Here is a 25,945-nt window from a genome sequence, read left to right as displayed (position 1 = left end):
ACTGTCTTCTTCTTCTTCTTCGAACTGTCTTCTTCTTCTTCTTCGAACTGTCTTCTTCTTCTTCTTCTTCTTCTTCGAACTGTCTTCTTCTTCTTCTTCAAAATGTCTTCTTCTTCGAACTGTCGTCTTCTTCGAACTGTCTTCTTCTTCTTCGAACTTTCGTCGTCTTCTTCTTCGAACTGTCGTCTTCTTCTTCTTCGAACTGTCGTCTTCTTCTTCTTCGAGCTGTCGTCGTCTTCTTCTTCTTCGAGCTGTCTTCTTCTTCTTCTTCGAGCTGTCTTCTTCTTCTTCTTCGAACTGTCTTCTTCTTCTTCTTCTTCGAACTGTCTTCTTCTTCTTCTTCTTGGAACTGTCTTCTTCTTCTTGGAACTGTCTTCTTCTTCTTGGAACTGTCTTCTTCTTCTTGGAACTGTCTTCTTCTTCTTGGAACTGTCTTCTTCTTCTTGGAACTGTCTTCTTCTTCTTCGAACTGTCTTCTTCTTCTTCTTCTTTGAACTGTCTTCTTCTTCTTCTTCTTTGAACTGTCTTCTTCTTCTTCTTCTTTGAACTGTCTTCTTCTTCTTCTTCTTCTTCTTCTTTGAACTGTCTTCTTCTTCTTCTTCTTTGAACTGTCTTCTTCTTCAAACTGTCGTCTTCTTCTTCGAACTGTCTTCTTCTTCTTGTTCTTCTTCGCACTGTCTTCTTCTTCAAACTGTCTTCTTCTTCTTCTTTGAATTGTCTTCTTCTTCTTCTTCTTCGAATTGTCTTCTTCTTCTTCGAACTGTCTACTTCTTCTTCTTCGAACTGTCTTCTTCTTCTTCGAACTGTCTTCTTCTTCTTCTTCTTCGAACTGTCTTCTTTGAACTGTCTTTTTCTTCTTTTTCTTCGAACTGTCGTCTTCTTCTTCTTCTTCAAACTGTCTTCTTCTTCTTCTTCTATGAACTGTCTTCTTATTCTTCAAACTGTCTTTTTCTTCGAACTGTCTTCTTCTTCGAACTGTCTTCTTCTTCAAACTGTCTTCTTCTATGAACTGTCTTCTTCTATGAACTGTCTTCTTCTATGAACTGTCTTCTTGTTCTTTGAACTGTCTTCTTCTTCGAACTGTCTTCTTCTTCGAACTGTCTTCTTCTTCGAACTGTCTTCTTCTTCTTCTTCTTCGAACTGTCTTCTTCTTCTTCTTCGAACTGTCTTCTTCTTCTTCTTCGAACTGTCTTCTTATTTGAACTGTCGTCTTCTTCGAACTGTCTTCTTCTTCTTCGAACTGTCGTCTTCTTCTTCTTCGAACTGTCGTCTTCTTCTTCTTCGAACTGTCGTCTTCTTCTTCTTCGAGCTGTCGTCTTCTTCTTCTGCGAGCTGTCTTCTTCTTCTTCTTCTTCTTCTTCTTCGAACTGTCTTTATTCTTTGAGCTGTCTTTCTTCTACTAAATGTCTTCTTCTTCGAACTGTCTTCTTCTTCTTCTTCGAACTGTCTTCTTCTTCTTCTTCGAACTGTCTTCTTCTTCTTCTTCGAACTGTCTTCTTCTTCTTCTTCGAACTGTCTTCTTCTTCGAACTGTCTTCTTATTTGAACTGTCGTCTTCTTCGAACTGTCTTCTTCTTCTTCGAACTTTCGTCGTCTTCTTCTTCGAACTGTCGTCTTCTTCTTCTTCGAACTGTCGTCTTCTTCTTCTTCGAACTGTCGTCTTCTTCTTCTTCGAGCTGTCGTCGTCTTCTTCTTCTTCGAGCTGTCTTCTTCTTCTTCGAACTGTCTTCTTCTTCGAACTGTCTTCTTCTTCTTCTTCGAACTGTCTTCTTCTTCTTCTTCGAACTGTCTTCTTCTTCTTCTTCGAACTGTCTTCTTCTTCTTCTTCTTCTTCGAACTGTCTTCTTCTTCTTCTTCTTCTTCGAACTGTCTTCTTCTTCTTATTATTCGAACTGTCTTCTTCTTCTTGGAGCTGTCTTCTTCTTCTTGGAACTGTCTTCTTCTTCTTCTTCTTTGAACTGTCTTCTTCTTCTTCTTCTTTGAACTGTCTTCTTCTTCTTCTTCTTTGAACTGTCTTCTTCTTCTTCTTCTTTGAACTGTCTTCTTCTTCTTCTTCTTTGAACTGTCTTCTTCTTCAAACTGTCGTCTTCTTCTTCGAACTGTCTTCTTCTTCTTGTTCTTCTTCGCACTGTCTTCTTCTTCAAACTGTCTTCTTCTTCTTCTTCGAATTGTCTTCTTCTTCTTCTTCTTCGAACTGTCTACTTCTTCTTCTTCGAACTGTCTTCTTCTTCTTCGAACTGTCTACTTCTTCTTCTTCAAACTGTCTTCTTCTTCTTCGAACTGTCTTCTTCTTCTTCGAACTGTCTTCTTCTTCTTCGAACTGTCTTCTTCTTCTTCGAACTGTCTTCTTCTTCTTCTTCTTCGAACTGTCTTCTTTGAACTGTCTTTTTCTTCTTCTTCTTCGAACTGTCGTCGTCTTCTTCTTCTTCAAACTGTCTTCTTCTTCTTCTTCTATGAACTGTCTTCTTATTCTTCAAACTGTCTTTTTCTTCGAACTGTCTTCTTCTTCGAACTGTCTTCTTCTTCAAACTGTCTTCTTCTTCTAACTGTCTTCTTCTATGAACTGTCTTCTTCTATGAACTGTCTTTTTCTATGAACTGTCTTCTTCTATGAACTGTCTTCTTGTTCTTTGAACTGTCTTCTTCTTCGAACTGTCTTCTTCTTCGAACTGTCTTCTTCTTCGAACTGTCTTCTTCTTCGAACTGTCTTCTTCTTCGAACTGTCTTCTTCTTCGAACTGTCTTCTTCTTCTTCTTCGAACTGTCTTCTTCTTCTTCTTCGAACTGTCGTCTTCTTCTTCTTCGAACCGTCTTCTTTGAACTGTCTTCTTCTTTTTCTTCTTCTTCAAACTGTCTTCTTCTTCTTCTTCTTCTATGAACTGTCTTCTTATTCTTCAAACTGTCTTTTTCTTCGAACTGTCTTCTTCTTCTTCTTCAAACTGTCTTCTTCAAACTGTCGTCTTCTTCTTCTTCGAACTGTCTTCTTCTTCTTCTTCTTCGAACTGTCTTCTTCTTCTTCGAACTGTCTTCTTCTTCTTCGAACTGTCGTCTTCTTCTTCTTCTTCTTCTTCTTCTTCGAACTGTCTTCTTCTTCTTCTTCTTCTTCTTCTTCAAACTGTCATCGTCTTCTTCTTCTTCTTTGAACTGTCTTCTTCTTCTTTGAACTGTCTTCTTCTTCTTTGAACTGTCTTCTTCTTCGAACTGTCTTCTTCTTCTTCTTCTTCGAACTGTCTTCTTCTTCTTCTTCGAACTGTCTTCTTCTTCTTCTTCGAACTGTCTTCTTATTTGAACTGTCGTCTTCTTCGAACTGTCTTCTTCTTCTTCGAACTGTCGTCTTCTTCTTCTTCGAACTGTCGTCTTCTTCTTCTTCGAACTGTCGTCTTCTTCTTCTTCGAGCTGTTGTCATCTTCTTCTTCTTCGAGCTGTCGTCTTCTTCTTCTTCGAGCTGTCGTCTTCTTCTTCTTCTTCTTCTTCTTCGAACTGTCTTTCTTCTTTGAACTGTCTTTCTTCTTCGAACTGTCTTCTTCTTCGAACTGTCTTCTTCTTCTTCTTCGAACTGTCTTCTTCTTCTTCTTCTTCGAACTGTCTTCTTCTTCTTCTTCGAACTGTCTTCTTCTTCTTCTTCGAACTGTCTTCTTCTTCTTCTTCGAACTGTCTTCTTCTTCGAACTGTCTTCTTATTTGAACTGTCGTCTTCTTCGAACTGTCTTCTTCTTCTTCGAACTTTCGTCGTCTTCTTCTTCGAACTGTCGTCTTCTTCTTCTTCGAACTGTCGTCTTCTTCTTCTTCGAACTGTCGTCTTCTTCTTCTTCGAGCTGTCGTCGTCTTCTTCTTCTTCGAGCTGTCTTCTTCTTCTTCGAACTGTCTTCTTCTTCGAACTGTCTTCTTCTTCTTCTTCGAACTGTCTTCTTCTTCTTCTTCGAACTGTCTTCTTCTTCTTCTTCGAACTGTCTTCTTCTTCTTCTTCTTTGAACTGTCTTCTTCTTCTTCTTCTTTGAACTGTCTTCTTCTTCTTCTTCTTTGAACTGTCTTCTTCTTCTTCTTCTTTGAACTGTCTTCTTCTTCTTCTTCTTTGAACTGTCTTCTTCTTCAAACTGTCGTCTTCTTCTTCGAACTGTCTTCTTCTTCTTGTTCTTCTTCGCACTGTCTTCTTCTTCAAACTGTCTTCTTCTTCTTCTTCGAATTGTCTTCTTCTTCTTCTTCTTCGAACTGTCTACTTCTTCTTCTTCGAACTGTCTTCTTCTTCTTCGAACTGTCTACTTCTTCTTCTTCAAACTGTCTTCTTCTTCTTCGAACTGTCTTCTTCTTCTTCGAACTGTCTTCTTCTTCTTCGAACTGTCTTCTTCTTCTTCGAACTGTCTTCTTCTTCTTCTTCTTCGAACTGTCTTCTTTGAACTGTCTTTTTCTTCTTCTTCTTCGAACTGTCGTCGTCTTCTTCTTCTTCAAACTGTCTTCTTCTTCTTCTTCTATGAACTGTCTTCTTATTCTTCAAACTGTCTTTTTCTTCGAACTGTCTTCTTCTTCGAACTGTCTTCTTCTTCAAACTGTCTTCTTCTTCTAACTGTCTTCTTCTATGAACTGTCTTCTTCTATGAACTGTCTTTTTCTATGAACTGTCTTCTTCTATGAACTGTCTTCTTGTTCTTTGAACTGTCTTCTTCTTCGAACTGTCTTCTTCTTCGAACTGTCTTCTTCTTCGAACTGTCTTCTTCTTCGAACTGTCTTCTTCTTCGAACTGTCTTCTTCTTCGAACTGTCTTCTTCTTCTTCTTCGAACTGTCTTCTTCTTCTTCTTCGAACTGTCGTCTTCTTCTTCTTCGAACCGTCTTCTTTGAACTGTCTTCTTCTTTTTCTTCTTCTTCAAACTGTCTTCTTCTTCTTCTTCTTCTATGAACTGTCTTCTTATTCTTCAAACTGTCTTTTTCTTCGAACTGTCTTCTTCTTCTTCTTCAAACTGTCTTCTTCAAACTGTCGTCTTCTTCTTCTTCGAACTGTCTTCTTCTTCTTCTTCTTCGAACTGTCTTCTTCTTCTTCGAACTGTCTTCTTCTTCTTCGAACTGTCGTCTTCTTCTTCTTCTTCTTCTTCTTCTTCGAACTGTCTTCTTCTTCTTCTTCTTCTTCTTCTTCAAACTGTCATCGTCTTCTTCTTCTTCTTTGAACTGTCTTCTTCTTCTTTGAACTGTCTTCTTCTTCTTTGAACTGTCTTCTTCTTCGAACTGTCTTCTTCTTCTTCTTCTTCGAACTGTCTTCTTCTTCTTCTTCGAACTGTCTTCTTCTTCTTCTTCGAACTGTCTTCTTATTTGAACTGTCGTCTTCTTCGAACTGTCTTCTTCTTCTTCGAACTGTCGTCTTCTTCTTCTTCGAACTGTCGTCTTCTTCTTCTTCGAACTGTCGTCTTCTTCTTCTTCGAGCTGTTGTCATCTTCTTCTTCTTCGAGCTGTCGTCTTCTTCTTCTTCGAGCTGTCGTCTTCTTCTTCTTCTTCTTCTTCTTCGAACTGTCTTTCTTCTTTGAACTGTCTTTCTTCTTCGAACTGTCTTCTTCTTCGAACTGTCTTCTTCTTCTTCTTCGAACTGTCTTCTTCTTCTTCTTCTTCGAACTGTCTTCTTCTTCTTCTTCGAACTGTCTTCTTCTTCTTCTTCGAACTGTCTTCTTCTTCTTCTTCGAACTGTCTTCTTCTTCGAACTGTCTTCTTATTTGAACTGTCGTCTTCTTCGAACTGTCTTCTTCTTCTTCGAACTTTCGTCGTCTTCTTCTTCGAACTGTCGTCTTCTTCTTCTTCGAACTGTCGTCTTCTTCTTCTTCGAACTGTCGTCTTCTTCTTCTTCGAGCTGTCGTCGTCTTCTTCTTCTTCGAGCTGTCTTCTTCTTCTTCGAACTGTCTTCTTCTTCGAACTGTCTTCTTCTTCTTCTTCGAACTGTCTTCTTCTTCTTCTTCGAACTGTCTTCTTCTTCTTCTTCGAACTGTCTTCTTCTTCTTCTTCTTCTTCGAACTGTCTTCTTCTTCTTCTTCTTCTTCGAACTGTCTTCTTCTTCTTATTATTCGAACTGTCTTCTTCTTCTTGGAGCTGTCTTCTTCTTCTTGGAACTGTCTTCTTCTTCTTTGAACTGTCTTCTTCTTCTTCTTCTTTGAACTGTCTTCTTCTTCTTCTTCTTTGAACTGTCTTCTTCTTCTTCTTCTTTGAACTGTCTTCTTCTTCTTCTTCTTTGAACTGTCTTCTTCTTCAAACTGTCGTCTTCTTCTTCGAACTGTCTTCTTCTTCTTGTTCTTCTTCGCACTGTCTTCTTCTTCAAACTGTCTTCTTCTTCTTCTTCGAATTGTCTTCTTCTTCTTCTTCTTCGAACTGTCTTCTTCTTCTTCTTCGAACTGTCTTCTTCTTCTTCGAACTGTCTACTTCTTCTTCTTCAAACTGTCTTCTTCTTCTTCGAACTGTCTTCTTCTTCTTCGAACTGTCTTCTTCTTCTTCGAACTGTCTTCTTCTTCTTCGAACTGTCTTCTTCTTCTTCTTTTTCGAACTGTCTTCTTTGAACTGTCTTTTTCTTCTTCTTCTTCGAACTGTCGTCGTCTTCTTCTTCTTCAAACTGTCTTCTTCTTCTTCTTCTATGAACTGTCTTCTTATTCTTCAAACTGTCTTTTTCTTCGAACTGTCTTCTTCTTCGAACTGTCTTCTTCTTCAAACTGTCTTCTTCTTCTAACTGTCTTCTTCTATGAACTGTCTTCTTCTATGAACTGTCTTCTTCTATGAACTGTCTTCTTCTATGAACTGTCTTCTTGTTCTTTGAACTGTCTTCTTCTTCGAACTGTCTTCTTCTTCGAACTGTCTTCTTCTTCGAACTGTCTTCTTCTTCGAACTGTCTTCTTCTTCGAACTGTCTTCTTCTTCTTCTTCGAACTGTCTTCTTCTTCTTCTTCGAACTGTCTTCTTCTTCTTCTTCGAACTGTCGTCTTCTTCTTCTTCGAACCGTCTTCTTTGAACTGTCTTCTTCTTTTTCTTCTTCTTCAAACTGTCTTCTTCTTCTTCTTCTTCTATGAACTGTCTTCTTATTCTTCAAACTGTCTTTTTCTTCGAACTGTCTTCTTCTTCTTCTTCAAACTGTCTTCTTCAAACTGTCGTCTTCTTCTTCTTCGAACTGTCTTCTTCTTCTTCGAACTGTCTTCTTCTTCTTCGAACTGTCTTCTTCTTCTTCGAACTGTCGTCTTCTTCTTCTTCTTCTTCTTCTTCTTCGAACTGTCTTCTTCTTCTTCTTCTTCTTCAAACTGTCATCGTCTTCTTCTTCTTCTTTGAACTGTCTTCTTCTTCTTTGAACTGTCTTCTTCTTCTTTGAACTGTCTTCTTCTTCGAACTGTCTTCTTCTTCTTCTTCTTCGAACTGTCTTCTTCTTCTTCTTCTTTGAACTGTCTTCTTCTTCTTTGAACTGTCTTCTTCTTCTTTGAACTGTCTTCTTCTTCTTCGAACTGTCTTCTTCTTCTTCTTCAAACTGTCGTCTTCTTCTTTGAACTGTCTTCTTCTTCTTGTTCTTCTTCGAACTGTCTTCTTCTTCGAACTGTCTTCTTCTTCTTCGAACTGTCTTCTTCTTCAATCTGTCTTCTTCTTCTTCAACACATCAAGTGACTCCCGCTGTTTTCAATCAGTATCTAGTAGCACCAGCCGCTTACAATCGGTAATCAACAATACACCCAATCAGCTCGAAAGCAAGCCATATATAAGTCACAGTTGAACTCACCGAAAATCCTTTGCGTCTTTCAGAATCCCTCCTCCACCCCGTCTTCTCTCACTCACCAAGTTATTTCCTGGGGGGATACTCTGTGCTTCGGGCTCATTGCCTTCTCAGAGCCCTCTCCCCAGACAGCATGCCAAATATGTTTACAAATTTAATCAATTCAACTTATTTGTAAGTGTGAACATGTGAAAAGAAATGTATTAAAATGGTGTATAGCAAAAACAATTTTAACAACATTGTACAACAATAATTTTTTGGTCAAAGAATTACCACCCAACATTAAGCGGTATAGCAACGCTTGCGGACTTTAGCTCACACAATCACAGCACCAATGGAAACTGATAGCTTGCGTACACCTAAATGTAACCGGACTTGATGGATTATTTTGCTTGGAATTGACAAAGTTTTTACCGTAACCGCAGACGTGGGCAGACAGCCGTCAAGAGTAAGACAACACTTCTCAAGCGATTGTAATTTGGGCTTGTGCATCAAGAGGATTTAGCTCAAAGGACGTTTTCGAACGCTATAGCCACAACAGTGAATGGGCAAAAAGTTATCTAGTGTGTGTTTTATGCTTAAATTCTGCAAACAGAACAAAGTTGTGTATGACTATTAGTTGAACATTTCGCCCTCTAACAACGCTCACATCTACCATTGTGTTTGGTCACTAATGTCAAGCAGAGATGTGAAAACACGCCAGACAGTTGTATTTGGAGATAATATAATGGTTTACTTACACCGCTGTGTCATTTTTAAATTTAAACGCCAGCATAGTGCTGAGTGTGGGAACGACAGTTTCTCTCCACTGACAGCTAGTGGGGGGACCTGATATGGGGTGCGCGACGGTGGTAATCAACATTACAGTGATTAGGGCACTCATAGTGTTTGTTTGTTAAATAGGGGGAATCCCTCTAGTTTGGGGGCCCCTCTCACGGAGCAGTACTTGAGAGTGATAGCACGGTTTCACTGTGGTGGTTTGTTTGCAGTGGTTGATACTGTTTGACGAGAGCAGATACACTACATTAACCAACACCGTTCTCTAAAATGTTAGATTCTGATTGGCCAGACATGACATTCTACTACTGCTCAAAATTAAAAACTTTTATGCGTCTAATATAAGTTTAATATTTCACAAAAATTAAATATCAATGTCTATTAATAACATATTCAACATTAAATTTACAAATGATTAAACCAATGTGTTCTTGACATTTGTCCGAAAGAAACTGTCTGGGCTTTTTTTCTGTAATAACCTGCTGCCAATACATTATCACTTACTTGTACAACTTCTTTTTACTTGATCTAATTGTAATGTTAACTAGGCATCTGTTATTTTAGATTATGAGATATGAAATGCACTAATATTTTTATCAGAAATTTGATTGATTGTCTTTTATTGTTCATGGGCAATAAATATGCTTTCTAAATTATATTTATGCTTTGTTATTTATAGACACCACAATGAAAGGTATGAAAGCAATTCAAACCACCAAATTTTCACAAAAATAAGAGAAGATACTTCTAAAAATTTTGTAAAACTTTAAACACATTAACCAAACATTGGGTTGTTTTAATCCAACAAAAAGTTAGTTTTACCCAACAGATGGGTTATAAAAATCAACACAATGAGTTGAATTTACATTATGTAGGATGATTTTGTGTAGAAAATCACAAATAAATTACTTCAGCTGGGTTTTTACAGGTCAGAGTCAAGTGTATTTAATTTAGGATTTCACTAAATTCTTTGTTGCACTTTGTATAAATGGGCATCATACGTACAATCAGCTTAACAGTTGTACAAAAAAGTAATGCGCTGGCAAGAACGTTACTTGTTACTTGTTCAATATTTTGCATGCACTCATTATCTCCCGGAGAACAGCGCAAAGACAAAGCACATCATATAAAAACCTTCCATAAACGTTGTCTAAACATTTTAAACAATACCCCTTCTTGTCTTAAGACAACTTTGATGAACTTTTTGGATTTACTTCAAATGTTAAAATGTCCTTATTACCATATACAGTACTGTAAATATTTGTGTGTCTGTTACTACACTGTAAAAAAAATTCCGTAGAAATTGCAGCTGGGTTGCCGGTAACTTACCGTAGATTTAAATTTATGTTTTTTTACTGGCAACATTTTGTTCAAAGTTAAATGAACTTTAAACATTTACAAGTCTTTGTCTTTACAGAGTAAAACTAAAAACACAGCATCAAGCAAAACCTTCTGGAAAACCAAATCTGAAGCAAACAACAGAAAAAGGTTTATGATGATTTCTGGTTCCCAGAATGCTTTACATGAGGCTGTTATTGTATAGTTTTATTCTGTAAAGATAAAGACTTGTTAATATTTAAAATGTATTTAAATTTGAACAAACTCTTGCCAGTATATAACATAAATTTAAATCTATGGTAAATTACCGGCAACCCAGCTGCAATAACATTTTAATTTCTACGGATTTTTTTACTGTGAATTTATAATTGATATTTTATTGTGGATGTTTTTTCACAATCATGACGTGATGTGAAGTAAAAAAAAACACTCCAAGTAATAATCTATTAGCATGTTATACAATCTTGAAAATATTTAAGAGAAACCTTGTAAGGCTTTGGTGTGTTGTTCCATGCGCCACCTGGTGGATATTCTGTGAAACAAAAACATTTATTTAACTTAAAAGAAAAATACTTGCAAGATTCTGCAAGACTCTGTGGGACGAAATTGCTGTAAGCCGCATCTTTAAAGGCCACATCTGTACATCAAAATCAAAAAAATGGTTTACTGACCAAAAATTCAAGTTCTTGCCGTTGCCATTCCAGGCCCTGACCTGACTTGAATCCCATAGAAAGCATGTGGGTTGAACTGAAGAGGAGAGTCCAACAGAGTGAACCTCGAAATCTGAAGGATCCGGAGAGATTACATATGGAAGAATGGTCTCTGATCACTTGCCATGTACTCTCCAACCTCAACTATTGTAGGAAAAGACTAGAGCTGTTATCTTGGCAAAAAAGCCAGCACAAAGTCTTGACTTTAAAATGTGCCAATTATTGTGGCACATATTTAACAAAGACTTTTTATAAAACCGTGTTGTGTTTATAATTTTTTTCAATGAGAGCAGTTTTATTTTGTTAATATTTTAAGCAAAGGATTAAAAAAAGTTTGCTCATATTTATTAGTGGAGGGCACTATACATTGCAACCGCCTTGAGTTATTCTAATTCATTGTTGACTGCTTTCAGATAAACTGTGTGGTCATGAGAGGTCTGAATGAAGACGAGTTACTGGACTTTGTGGCTCTAACAGAGAAGAAACCTTTGGATGTGAGATTCATAGAATACATGCCTTTTGATGGTAAGATTATGTTTTAAGATTATGGAAAGTGTTTTGAAGGATTGGGTCAGCTTTGCATTTTAAAGGTCCAATGATTTTCAAAGCATGGACAGATACATGCTTTACCAGTCTCTCTCAGGCAAATTTTTAACAAACACATGGGTGATTATTTTAACTATTTATTATTATATTTTTATATGTTACTAAAAGTAAAGTAATGTTAATATTTCTCAATTGTGTTATAAATCATAAAAAAAAAAATTTGTAAATCATGAAGAAATGTTAAGCAAATCATTAGTAAATAGTAAATAAATAATGAATCACATATTTTATAAGTTTGTTGTGTGGTCAAGAGCAAGTGCACAACTGTGTGTGTTGCCACAGAAATGGAAGCAACAAATATGTGCCATGTACATGCAGATATAAATCATAACACCTGCCATTGTAGTTAAGATTGTATACATTTTATAATACACTGAAAAAAATGATTCATTCAGTTTCTTTAATTTTTTAAGGTAAGTGGTTGCAATCAATTTATTTAAGCTACATTTAAACGAAATTTTAGAAAAAAGTTAAAAATAAAACTTTTGTTTAAATGTAGCTTAAATAAATTGATTGCAACCACTTACCTTAAAACAAAATGAGTAAATTGAATAAATAATTTTTTCAGTGTACACATTTTAGTGACATGAAACCTGTTTGTTTATGTTGTTACTGCTGAAACCGTCTATAGGAAGACTTCTAAAACAACTTGGCAGGGGTGCCCCGGAGGACTGGATTGGAAAACACTGGTTTAAAGGAATCTTTCTAACACAGTTTATTGGTTCATTTAGGTAATCATAGACTGTAAAAAAGATGGACGATGCCACTTCGCTCTTCCTTTGGTGAAAAGTGAAGCCGCCGGTGTCCCGATACAGGGCTGACATCTTGGGTCTTGAGTCTGCGCAGTAGCGATTTCGGGGCCAGTCCTGCGCATTAGTGAGCAGGAAGTAAAGCCGCGGAATCAAGGCCCTGCCCTTGCTCTCGCAGAATGCGCATATAACAGCTGTCAATCATGAAGTGACACCACCGTTTTTACAGCAGTAAATAACTAACTAAAAACAAACTTAATTTAAAAACAAACACTTGAATTTACATCAGCATGATAATAACTACAGTAAATGACAGAAACCAGCTTCGGAAAAAAGATAATTGAAGTGGTATTAAATTGTTTAGTTGGTTTTAAGTGAATAACATGGTGGAGGCGGGGTTTATGACCTATACTGGGACCAGTCACTGGGGGGCGATCGAGATGTTTTGGCTTCACTTTTCAGGGCTTGTGCGGCACGCTTGGTACTAATGCACTCAAAAAAGCACATGGGCATTTATTGTATGAAATTAGTCAGTTTAGTTCAATTAAAATATTATTCATTTGTAAACAAATGTATTTCAGTTTTACAGTTCATTTTAGGGATGTCAAATTATGCAATTTCCCATATTCGATGATCATTTAAATAAACGATCAATCAATCAAATAATCATTATCAGTAATAGTGCAATAAGCCATTACAGCAGTGGCAAATAGTAAATAACATAAAAGTGTGTGTAAAAATGCCACCTTCCTCACGTGAATTCAAAGCTTTTATTTTGTGTAAATAACATGCTAATGCAATCATTCTTAAAGTGTGGTCCGCGGAAAAGATGACCTAAGCTAGGCAAGTGTTTATACAATCGTCACTTATTTAAGTAGATTTTTAATGCACTTGTGAAACTGTAATATCAGTTCTTGCCATTTTGTTTTAATAACATAAAAATGGATCGGTGGCTAAACCAAAGAGGAGTCAAAAGAAAGGCATCAACTGAAAGCAGCTAAAATCCACAGATCTATTAGTTTTGTAATGTACTAGTTTTTGTTTCATGTGTAAAATCCCTGTAATTTCAGTGATTTTGGAATTTTTTTTAGCATTTTATTGTTACCATAAACAATAATGGATAAAAATCATCAATTTAATCTCATAATGAAATATAATGACTAATAGACATAGTAAAATCGCCTCATAACGGGCACTCCGTACAGTCGGATGAAAGTCTGTGCGTCTATGCAGTGGGGGCTGGTGCTAAAAAAATTTTGGGGGGCGCAAACACACTCAAAATCAAACTTTTACTGTAGTAATGCAGTACTCTTAATAGCCATTTATCAGGTGATGATGAGTATCATTAGGCTACTACTAAGCTAAAATGCTGAAAATGTAACAGTTGAAATCAAACGCACGAAATAAATGTACTATGAATCTGTAATGAACTAATATCAAGGTAATCATTCATTCATTCATTCATCATTTCGTTCACATGTCCATTTCTAATCATAAACTTACATGAGCATACAAGTCAAATGTGTTTATTCATTGGTTTAGAGAACAGATAAACTAAGACCGTGCATCACTTTACCATCACACGAAGCAGATGAATTCATGTTTTTTTTTCTCACAGTGACATCGGAGGCAATAAAACACGGAGCTTTATGCTGAACAGGCAAATATGAACAAATCAAATAACAAAATACTACTGCGATTAAAATATCAATAAACATGTAAAAATCTGAATTGAACTAAACTCATCTGAAACTATCTTGTGTAATAAACGCATGAAGGCAGATTTATGAAGACTCTTGTCATTAGATTTTGTATCTTTACCTTAGACAGGCGTCTTGTCGCAGCGCTCCTGTAGTGTTTAACTTCAGCAGCCATGCGCAGACCAATCAGTGTATGACATCAAAATATCACGCGAATGTTTAGAAACCAGGGCGTAATTTGAGCAACACACTCCCACCAACTGGACATGACTAGGAGTTACATTCTCAAGTTGAGTTGTATGGGCAATCTGCCAAAATGGCGTTCAGATTTTTCTTTATCCTGCTTAAATTTTCTCCGTCAAAGACTTTTCGTTTAACGCGACCGAACACACACAAAAAGAGACACTAAAGTTGCCCAATCACAGGCTTGTTTCTTTTTCCCATGTTGTTTCAGACCCATAAAACTTTAAATTAAGTTATATTTTTGAAAACATTTTTGAAGTCCCCATAAACAGCAATGCAACCTACAGCTTTCAAGGCCCAGAAAGGCAGTAAAGACCTTATTAAATTAGTCCATGTGACTACAGTGTTTCAATATCCATTCATGAATCAATGAGAATACTTTTTGTACGCAAAGTCGGTCTCCCATGCGAATTAACTCTTTCCCCGTCAACATTTTCAATAAGTTGCCAGCCATTTTTATGATTTTCACAAAAGTTTGCCTTCCAGAATATTTTCTTTTTGAAATAAACAAACAATATTTTAAATGAAAGAACCCTCTGCTTTTTTTCATCCTATCTTCATTTGTTCTTTTTTGTCACCTCCCAAATATGGGTAGGTTTCTTCAAAAATGCCATATGGCTGACACATGATGCCGGTGTTAACGTATGCATTTTTGAAAAGGTTTAAATTTCCACACACATTTAAAATGTTTAAGGTTCGAGCTGCAATATTTACATTTGTTTGGTGAAAAATAAACTGTACTATTGTAGGTTTAAGTAACTTTACACATGGGTCTATTTCTGAAGGTAATCGATGGAACTTCAAGAAGATGGTGAGCTATCGGGAAATGTTGGACTGTATAAAGCAGAAATGGCCGGGTTTGGAGCTGGTGCCTGGAGAAGAAACCGACACATCCAAGGTCAGCCAAGTTAAAAAACATTTTTTAAACTATGGGGCAGTTTCCCGGAGAGGGATTAGGTTAATCCAGGATTTAGTCTTAATTAGGGATGCACCGAATATTCAGCCACCGAAAATTTTCGGCCAAAAATGGGGCAAAAGAGCCCGAAAGACTTTTATCACCGAAACAATACGGCGGAAATGTTGTGAAGACGCAAACAGAAACCGCGACCTGCACGTGCTCGTCTGAAGCAACATGTCTGCGGTGTGGATGTATTTAACCGCAAAAAGGCGCTAAAATGAGCAACTTTCTTTACGTACAGAGGCACATGCGGTTGAATGTGTCTGGTCCAGACGTGATCATCACAGTATGCCCTTCAAAGATCAGAACTCTTGATGTGTAAACTTTAGAGAGAGTCGCGCTAATGTGTCTCATACTGTAATTCATTAACATACATTTGGCAAATAAAGCAATGAAAAACAACGTAACGTTTTTATGTGGAGCGACTGTTGCGCTGTTTGGGATTCACCCTCTGTCTCTGTGTGTGCGCGCGTTTAAGTGCCCTCAATAGTGCACATACAAGAGAGACGCGTTTAAAAAAAAAGCGAACATCAAATCTCTCTGTTATTGACAGGGCATAAAAAATTATCTCCACCAATATTCTTTTTCTAATAAAAACATTTGTTTATGTCTTAACTGTATTTATAGATTACAGTCAGAAACCAGTCTGTGCTTAAAGATTAACCTACTAAAGTCTGTGTCATTAATGTTAATCAAAAAACCCATGACAAAGAGAAAATCACTTCTGAAGTTCAAAAAATAATATATTTAATTTATACGATAAAGACAGTGTTATGATTCATTTAATTTGATTTCTGTACCTAATGCTAATTTCAGACCTTATTAATGAGCAACTTTGTTCTTTTTTTATAAATTTGCAATTTCTTTATTTGTTATTAGATTTTTCCCACCCGCATTTTGCTGATCCGAAAAATAATCAGATCTGTGCCTCAAAAACTGTAATGTGATCCGAATTGTGAGATTTGTGATCCGTCACACACCCTTAGTAAAGTTAGTACACAGTAATAGCCATAAATGCAATTGTACTAATAATTGGCATAATAATTTTTTCGGTGTTTCGGTTTTTATGGCCTTGGTTTCCTTGTTTTCGGTTTTGGCCAAGAATTTTCATTTCGGTGCATGCCTAGTCTTAGTTATTTTAGGACATTTAAGTAGTTTTAACAAACATACCATACAAAATAACAATACTGGTGTGCATCTTGAGAAAAAACAATGGCACCAGTGGCGGATGCAGAACGTGACATATGGGTGGGCATGGATTAAGTCGAGATGGGTCTGAATCTTTGAGTGTCCCGAATCCAGGGCTGGGCTTCCCGAAATCTTCTTAACACAAAGTCGTTCTTATGTTACACTGTACCTTATCGTATATGTGGATCTGTACATCACTTTTGAATAAGAAACAATGATAAGTCAAAACTTTTTAAACAGCATACACACAAACAAACTTGACTGCACATCACATTTTTGACATTATTGATACTGCTTTAAATCGTAATGCAACGTGACATTAATTAAGCCTTTTCAGTAAAAAAAAAATATTGGGCTGTCATATCCAAAAAGCCTGCACACCGTGACAGGAAATGTAAATGAACACAAAAAACCTAACACTTTTTAAATTAGGTTAAACAAATAAATTAGGCTACTAAATGCTTAAAATGAAGCAGAAATTGGAAATCATTCAAATAAATATTCCTTCTCTTAAGTTACTAAATAAAAAAGAGAAAAGAAGACAACGCCGAATAACATACAATATAATTACCTAAATAAATCTGAGAAAATGCAAAAACATTACAATATTTTTTCCTCCCTAACATAGCCCCACGGGCAGAGCGCAGATATATTTTGATAGCCCTGGGACGTCGGGCTAGCGATTTTGCGAGCCCTGCATAGGTTTGTTTTGTAGAAAGACTTTCTTTAAAGTAAATTTTGTTTTTTATAAATTGTATCTTAATTTAAATCAATGTTTAATCAAACAATTGCCCCGATTTAATACAGGGTTCCCGCGGGGTCTTAAAAAGTCTTAAAAAGTCTAAAATTCAGAATGTTAAATTTAAGGCCTTAAAAAGTCTTAAAAACGCCCAAATTTTTATCCTAGGTCTTAAATTTAATTTACCCAAGTCTTAAATTTCTTACCGAAAAGCGTTGTCCGCAGAAAATAAAATAGTAATTTAAAACGCTGAAGAACTAATCAGTGGCGGAGGCAGAAATAAAAGAAACCGGCGTCCGCACTTTGTCATAATCCACGCAAATCGTGCCATTAGCTATATTACAGGTATTGTTGTCTGACTGTATACTGTGGGCTGGCTAAGAAACAAACCTTAAACTTAGTTTTGTGTAAGCAAAAATCTTTTCTGGGTTAATTTAACCAACTAGCCTGTGGCTTATCTGAGTATTTGCCAGGTTCTGAAAGATAGAGGACCCAGAAACGGAAAAAAAATCAACTTTATTTAAAATCAACTTAAAAAGTCGGGCCAGCGAGTCAACTTTAGTGTTACACAGTTTTCACTTTGGAGGTTTTTTTTTACCTCACTGCTCAAAGCGCGATTACTACTTTGATTTTATTTTGCTCTCTGCTGCAATGCACTCGAACCTAACGCGCTTCCCCTTCAGCTCTCAACAAACAGCAGCGATTGGCGGACGGAAAGCAAGAAAGTACCGTAATAAACCATATATTGCCAAAAAGCGCAATTGTCTTCTTTTAAGAACAATTCAAACTTTTCATAGCGCAAATGCTTCAGGAGTTACGGTTAAATGAAAAGCGGTAGAATCAGAGCGTTTCTTAATCTGAAGGCTTTATCCTCCGAAGGTCAAATAGGAAGGCTGCTGTATACATTATCAAGCCTGGTTTATTAGTTAAGTTAACTGAGCATTACATTCGCAAGTCATAATAAGCATATTACAACAATTTACGATTAACTAAAAATAATAATCAATATTTTAAAGTTGTTTACTAACACAACCTATTGAATCAGATCATGAGTTGAGGATAAAGTAGAATAAATGCAATGCCATGTATAGTCCTCACTAATGCATTAACCTCATAGATTATGACCTTAGTTAATTTTAATGTTAATATTCTGAAATAAGACCTAGAAATGCGACCTTCGGCTATAGCCTTCGGATTGAGAAACGGTCTTCGTGGATAACTTTAGCAACACATAATAAACCACGAGCAGCCTTTTAATGGTCAATTTCGTTTTCTTAATGCAGATAAACATGCATAAACATTATGGGGTGGTTTCCTGGACAGGGATTAGCTTAAGCCAGGACTAGGCCTTAGTTTAAGTGATCTCTTATTAGTGGATTTTATTTGTCAAAAAACATTGTTGATAGAATTTTATAAAAAATACTACTTGCACATTAGTGTGATATATAAATATTGTAAATCAATGCATTTCTTGACTATTAATTAAGAAAAATCACAGCTCTTTGCCTCTAACTCAATGTATTTCAATGGCTTACTATGAGCTTCCAGGAACTAACTGAAGTCTCCATGAATCATGAATTGTCGGCGCAAACACTTGTGGTCTAATAGGGTTAAGCATAATGTATTTCCGTGTATTTTGAGTATTTGTTTTAATAGTGTGTTTATTTTATATTTTTCTATAACTGAATCAATAAAAATAGAACGTTTTGAGAATTTCTGAGATCATTCGAATGCTTCTAGTAATGTGTCGTGTTGGTCTTAAATTTTACTCATAATGGTCTTAAAAGGTCTTAAAAAGGTCTTAAATTTAACTTGCTGAAACCTGCAAGAACCCTGTAATAAATAAGAAGCAAAGCAAGAACTTTGGGTGTGGATTGAAGTAAACCCACTATATATTTCCGCCGCCTACGTCTTTATGCTTTTAATGCATTTCTTATAATAATAATTCCTTACATTTATATAGCGCTTTTCTCAGTACTCAAAGCGCTTTACATATGAACGGGGGAATCTCCTCAACCACCACCAATGTGCAGCATCCACCTGGATGATGCGACGGCAGCCATATTGCGCCAGAACGCTCACCACACACCAGCTTATTAGTGGAGAGGAGACAGAGTGATATAGCCAATTAGTATGAGGGATGATTAGTAGGACAATGGGCAAGTTTGGCCAGGATGCCGGGGCACACCTCTACTCTTTTTCGAAGGACATCCTGGGATTTTTAATGACCACAGAGAGTCAGGACCTCGGTTTAACGTCTCATCCGAAGGACGGTGCTTTTTTGACAGTATAGTGTCCCCATCACTATACTGGGGTGTTAGGACCCACACAGACCACAGGGTGAGCACCCCCTGCTGGTCTCACTAACACCACTACCAGCAGCAACCTGGTTTTTCCCAAGTGGTCTCCCATCCAAGTACTGACCAGGCTCAGCCCTGCTTAGCTTCAGTGGGCAAGCTGTCTTGGGCTACAGGGTGATATGGCTTCTTGAATTAATGTCTCAATTACACAGTAGGCTAATAGAAAGTTATGATAGGCTATTTGTTGCTTATAAGCAATAGGCTTTATTGTATAAAGTGGTAGCAATAAACGTGGCATGACTTATAGTGCTGAATTACAGAGCTGGTATATAAAACAACATCACTGTGATCAGGCCAGATGCTTTCTTTCTATTTTTTTTACCTCGTTTTCATATTTGTTGTGTGTTATGTTATTGCATGGGTGGGGAACCCTGTTCCTGGAGGGCCACTGTCCTGCAGAGTTTTCAGGTGTGTTTGATTATGGTTGGAACTAAACTCTGCAGGACAGTGGCCCTCCAGGACCCAGGGATCCCCACTCCTGTGTTATTGAAAGGAAAGCGCGCAGAACATATTTATAACGTGGTGTTAGTCAAAATACTTTTTCCACTTGCAAGAAAAGTTCTCAAATTGATCATGGCTGAAAGCTGCTCTGGAAAAAAGAAAAATATGTCCAATCATAGCACTGGGCTCATCCACCAAATAGAAAGTGGGGATGATTGATAAGTCGTATGGCCAATCAGTAAAAAGAGTCTGCTATCGACAGATTCACAAAATCCTGCGTGATCTCCTTCCTCCCGCAGTTTCTAACAATCTTTTTTAACGGAGACTCAAGACATCTAACCCCCTAAGGTAAACTGCTCAGGGTGGATGTGCAAAGTTGAAATAATGATTTAGCTTAATCCTATGAAGTCGACGGTCTCGCGGGCTCCATTTCATAGCGTGCACTTGGCCGCAATATGCGCTAACATTCCTTCTGATTTGTAAATTAGCATCATTTATAATTGAGCGCTTGCGAAAAAGTACCATGATTTACAGGATTTCCTTCTTTCAATGACGCAAAATGACGATTTTACATCATTGAAAGAAGGAAGTGCCTCACTGAAATGAGTATTTCTCCCCTCTCAGGGGAAACTGAGTGAATAATGCACGACCATTTAAAAACATGACTGGGGTTCTAACGATACAATGCTTAATGCAAATGAGTGAAGTTTCCCTTAAAAGGAATAGTTAACTTAAAAAATGTAATTCAGTCATAGTTTACATGACAGAACAGACCGTCCAAACCTTTAGGAGTTTCTTTATTGTGTGGAACACAAGTTATTTTAAAGTGTGTTGGTAACCAAACAGTGTCTGGTCCCCACTGCCCTTCATTGTGTTTTTTCCTAGTCAGAGAAAACAACCATTTTTGTTTCACTCAAGAAAGAAATCATTAAGGTTAGGAATAATATGAGGGTGAGTAAGTGATAACAGAATGTAATTTGTGGGTGAACTATCACCCACCATTTAAAGGAATAGTCTACTCTTTTGCCATATTAAACTATGTTATTACCTTAATCTAGACGAATTAATACATACCTATCTTTTTTCAATGCGTGCACTGTACAGCGCGTTATGAATGTGTTAGCATTTAGCCTAGCCCCATTCATTCCTATGGTACCAAAAAAAAAGTTTTATTTTGTGGCACCATACTTACTAGTATAACTCCTCATGTAACAGTCTTTAAATAGTGAAAACACGGAAGTGTTTGGTGGCTTCCCTGTTTGGTACCATAGGAATGAATGGGTCTAGGCTAAATGTTAACACATTCACAACGCGCTGTACAGTGCACGCATTGAAAAAAGATAGATTTGTATTAATTCGTCTAAGTTGAGGTAATTACATAGTTAATATGGCAAAAGGGTAGACTATTCCTTTAACATGAATATCACTTTAACAGTGTTTGTGCAGACATGCTAAACTTCGGAAAATAGAGTATTTAACATTAATAATGTTATTAATCACCATGTATGGCAAATTTTGTTAAACATGCTTTTATTAACATTTATAATTATTTTTAAAGCAAATTATGGCAGGATGGGAAAAAAGTGAATGCAATGTGAAGCATGTTACCTTGAAAGTTACCAAGAGGTGTGTGTGCGGGTGTGTGTGCATGTGTTAAATAATATGTTAAAAACTTCCAAAAAATCCAAGGTTGGCAGGTCTTCATAAAGTAGTATCCATGTTTAACTACAGAATGACATTGATAAAATAACAATACTTATGTGTATCTTAAGACAAAACAAAACAATGGCATTGATACAGTACATGTTTGTCAGGATCCTGTCAGGATCTTGTCTTGAATTTCATCTAGTTCATTGTGACAGGGTTCTGACAGTACCATGTTTTATGTGGGAGATGCGTGGTTTTAGTATAGGTTTATTCTGACCACGCATTTCCCGGGTCTCGTCACTTTTTCCCCGATCCCTTACTTGTGATTTGTTTCAGGTGTTTGTAATTTATTTTGTCCCTATTTAAAGTCCTTAGCCGTTTCTCAAAACCAAGTACGCCGAACTCGGACTTGTGTCCTTCGTAGTTCGAACTTGCAAGTTCAGACTCGGAAGAACGAACTCCTGACGCGAAATGCATTCTGGGAAACTTCGCTGTCATAAATCCACACAAGTCTCCTCTGATGCATCCTCGATAAAATGCGAACTTTGAATTGGAACAGTACTTTGGCCGCGACTGATGACGTTTCACAAGTCCACAAGAACACAAGTACAGACAAGAACGCATATTGAGAAACGGCTCTTGTGTTTGATGTTCTTTACTCGTGCGTTTGTCCTTCTTCCTTGTGAGTATTGTGATCATTGATGCCTAGTCTAGTTTAGTGTCTGTTTAGTGTCAAGTTTAGTCTAGTTAGTCATCTGTATTGAAGTTTTGTTTCATGTTGTTTGCCCCATCGTGGGTTTTGTTTTCTGTTTTGTATTAAATAAATTTTTATATATCTATATTTTTGTATCTTTCGTGTCCGCGTTTGGGTTCTCGTTTGACCATTCCTGACAATGTTAAGAAATGTCAGTGCAAGAGGTTTTTAAATTAAGGCAGCTCAAACATGTATTGTAGTTTGGGACTAGGATAAGCCCTGTCTGGGAAAGCCCCCTTATATTCCTATCTATCTACTTAAATTTTATCCAAAGCGTCGTAATGCAAAGATGACATTGTATGAGATATATTTGTTATGATAACTTGGTTTATATGACATAAACCAAAACATCATTACTTGTCATTAGGGGTGTCACGATTCTTCAAATCCTCGATTCGATTACATTTTCGATTCTAAGGTCACGATTCGATTCTTTGAAAGACAAAAAATTATATGCCATTTTTTATTATTATTATTATTATTATTATTATTATAGTTTCACGTTAACATGCACATTGCGTGCTTTTCCTTGCATGGGGGTTTGTGGGCTTTACTTACGCGCGAGAGCTTGTAGAGGATTCCTTCTTGCACGCACATGGACTTAATGCGCGCGTCTTGGACTCCTAGCATCTGAAATGTGTCATAAGCAGCTGCGCTTCTCTCTGTCTCACGTGCACGCGCTCTCGCATCTGTCCAAACATAAACTAAAGTAGTAATCCTTATGTATTTGTTCAGTTTTATGCGTTTCATGCAAACTGAGGCAAACTATCCCTTTTGTTTAAAATATAACCTGCTGCATCTTGGCGCCTCTCACGCACGTGCAGAGAGAGCTGCGCTCTGTCCAAAGGCAGATCATTAGGTAGTAATCCTGTTTATGATATGGATTACAAGGAGTTGTAGCAATACATCCCTCGTGTTTAAAATATAAAATGCGTTCCGCTGGACCGATGTTTTTAAAGGCACCTCTGAGAGGTTTATTTTCCCCTGCTTGGCAAGCCGACCGGACGTGACATGGGGGCGTGGCAGCATCGACGATCCCATTTTTTAATTCGAAGTTCGAGGTTGTGACTTAATTTCTATCGATTTCGATTTAAAATCGAAATCGTGACACCCTTACTTGTCATAACAACTTAACTTTACCATGGCAACATAACTTGTCATAAATTTGTCATAAACATGACATTGTATATTAACTATTAAATGTAGGAAACTACCTAGCTTTATGGGTTAACATAACATTAAACTGCAATGTGGTTGGTTTTGACATTGACTGTCATGATGCCATTATATTTGTGTTATGAATATTTTTCTGACCATTTTTTAGCAGTAATACAAATTGCATTTGTCATAAGAATTTCATCAATGAAATATAAATGAATTATGTACCCTTTATACATACATTTCAAATGAACATCACTTCACCCCTACTTCAAGATAACAACAAACATTTTCCACCAAAAAATATATATATATCCAAATTAAATATACATTTATAATTTGGAAATACACATTTCATATTATAATACAATAGTTTAAATATTATATACTCAGATATTTAGGGGTGACCCCGAATAGTCGAAGATTCGATGCATCGATAGGAGAAGCCTAATTCGACTACCAATCTCATAGTCGAATCGTCGCAGATGTTTTATGAAATGAGGATCATTCAATTTTGGCCGTATATGGGTGCACACATTATCTGATTTCACATATAACAGCTTTCTCCCAATATATTAATATACTGCATATTATGATAATGCTGCAAATAATATGTGAAGTAGCAGCTTTCAATAAATATTTTTAAAATGCGTTAATAAATCCAACAACCCCTGTGACCGGGCTTCACGTCCATAAGAGGTTTCTATGTTAGTTGAGCCTCTTTGTTTCTACATTTAAAAGACAAAGCTGGCAAATTAAACTATGACTTTCATTCTTTTAATAATTTCTATATTTTATTTTATTTATAAATCACTTTGGGTTATCTGATTTAACTATTTGGCTTGTGTTTTGTTTCCGTGCACTTGAGGCATTTTGCATATTTGTTCTGCACTTTGTTACTTCTGACCTTATTTTATTAAAAAAAAATTATTTATTATAAACGTAAATTCAGATCTAATTTAAGTATGTACATTTTGGATAGCTTTTCGTTGTATCGATGTTGCGCTATTGCGTGCTGGCCATGCTTGCGCATGCAATTTAGCCGAACGGGCTAGGTGCTCTGCATCTCATATTTAGGAGTTCATCAAACTAAACATTAAAAAACGGATGTTTTTCGACAAGTATAAGTTTTAAAATGTATTTAAAACAGAGTGGTTATATTGTCTATCTTAAAGTTAAACTACAAAACAGGTAAGCCGTTTTTTTTATTTCGGTGATGAAACAGAAAGTATCTGCACCGAACCTATTTCTGCCTGACACGAATGTCTTTCTTGTGATTTAATATAGGTCAGTCGGTGTTCACTTTCAAATGATAGCAAAGAGATTCCTGAAATAAATAATATCATCCGGTCTTTCTGTATCTAAAGTTAATACAGAGATGATCAAAGTCAAAGCAAGCAAGCAGGTATTTCTGTGCTAAATAATAACGCGTAGTGTCTATAAAATCATTAATTTCAGTGTTTTTCTTGTTATAAATTAACGTTTAATGAATTGTATATAAAGATTAGTTTTTATCATTTACAGTCACAATCACAAATTATTTGTCATTTCTCATTTGTCGGGTTTTTTTGGTAATGACTGCTTTGACGCGCTATCTCCAAATTAAATAAAAACACTTAATTGTAGCCGGAGTTTCCAAGGCAGGATCACCTTTGTTATTTTTTTAGGTTTAGTTATCAAAATGTATTTTTGTATGATGTTCTGTAGATCGTGGCTTTAAAATGTGATGAGGAATAATTAAACAAATGTTGCCTTACATTTTACCTTAAAAAATATATATATAAATGCATCATCAGTTTTGTCTTCGTTTATTACTTGAAAGACAGTTTTTGTCACTTTAGCAGACAGTTGTTTATGTGTGCTGCTTGTTAAAGAAATTAAAGTTACCAATTTGTACCTGGTCTGGCCCCCTCCCAACCCATGCACACAAACATAGATGATTCGACTATCGGTCGACTATGGAAAGATTCGAAAATTCTGATTCGAATATGTAAATCCTTAGTCGAGGACACCCCTACAGATATTTCATATTAACTTGCATGTATATAATTTTGTTCACCTTTTTTTATATATTTACTTGAATTTACAAAGTGATGTACACATTTTTATATCCTTGTCACAATTATTCCACATGTTTACATGTTTGACAGATATACTGTACTTCTACTTTTTATATTAGTTCTTGCCCTTATTTTATTAAACATATATAATCCTCGTAATTTATATGACTTTCTCTTATAGTAAGCAGCCTCTGGATACAATTTGGAAGTAAATTATTATATTCCTTGCACATTACCTGTGCAGTATAAAAATCCACCAAATCAACAAATTGTAAAGCCTTCAATTTTATGAACACTTTATTTGTTGGTTCATAATCAAAGTTTTTTATAATCCTTATAGCTTATATTTTTGTAACACACATATATTGGATTTATATTGGTTTTATATGCATGACCCCACACCTCCACACAATAACTCATGCATGGAAATATGAGCGAACAATACAAGACAAAATAATGATTTTTCATTCAAAATATGTCTTGTTTTATTTAATATTGCAGTTGATTTTGACAATTTACTTTTTACATTACATATGTGATTTCCAACATAATTTATGATCTATTATAACACCTAAAAAATTATTTTCATATACTTTTTAAATTTCCTCATTATTATTCCTAATTTTAGCTTTTTTACAATATCTATTGCTTAATATTATGAACTTTGTTTTACTTAAATTCAAAGAAAGTCTATTATTGTCAAACCATTTTTAATAACCATGAATTCTATTTCCACTGTAATCAGAAGCTGTTCCAGATATTTCCCTGAACAATATAGATTTGTGTCATCAGCAAACAAAACCATTTT

At 36.2% G+C, this 25,945-nt stretch overlaps 1 protein-coding gene across 17 annotated transcripts in view; it reads left to right on the top strand.

Annotated features, from left to right (window-relative positions):
- The window catches only part of mocs1 (molybdenum cofactor synthesis 1), a 269,565-nt gene that overhangs the window by 187,060 nt on the left and 56,560 nt on the right, over positions 1-25,945 (top strand). For 15 of the 17 annotated variants that reach the window (XR_012335344.1, XR_010544482.2, XR_012335342.1 and 12 more), the window contains exons 6-8: positions 10,948-11,059; positions 14,618-14,730; positions 20,404-20,451. Coding sequence is in view for 12 of the 17 variants with exons in the window: in XM_073812498.1 (XP_073668599.1) it covers positions 10,948-11,059; positions 14,618-14,730; positions 20,404-20,451 (273 nt within the window). In the remaining 5 variants the exon portion in view is untranslated. The remainder of the gene's footprint in view (positions 1-10,947; positions 11,060-14,617; positions 14,731-20,403; positions 20,452-25,945) is intronic. The other 2 variants (XM_065288728.2, XM_065288721.2) reach the window with 1 other exon arrangement.

The sequence above is a fragment of the Paramisgurnus dabryanus genome, chromosome 17, assembly GCF_030506205.2.
Source record: "Paramisgurnus dabryanus chromosome 17, PD_genome_1.1, whole genome shotgun sequence".
Taxonomy (NCBI): Eukaryota; Metazoa; Chordata; class Actinopteri; order Cypriniformes; family Cobitidae; genus Paramisgurnus; species Paramisgurnus dabryanus.
Note: the sequence above shows the minus strand (reverse complement) of the source record. Positions and strands in the feature narration are given on the sequence as shown.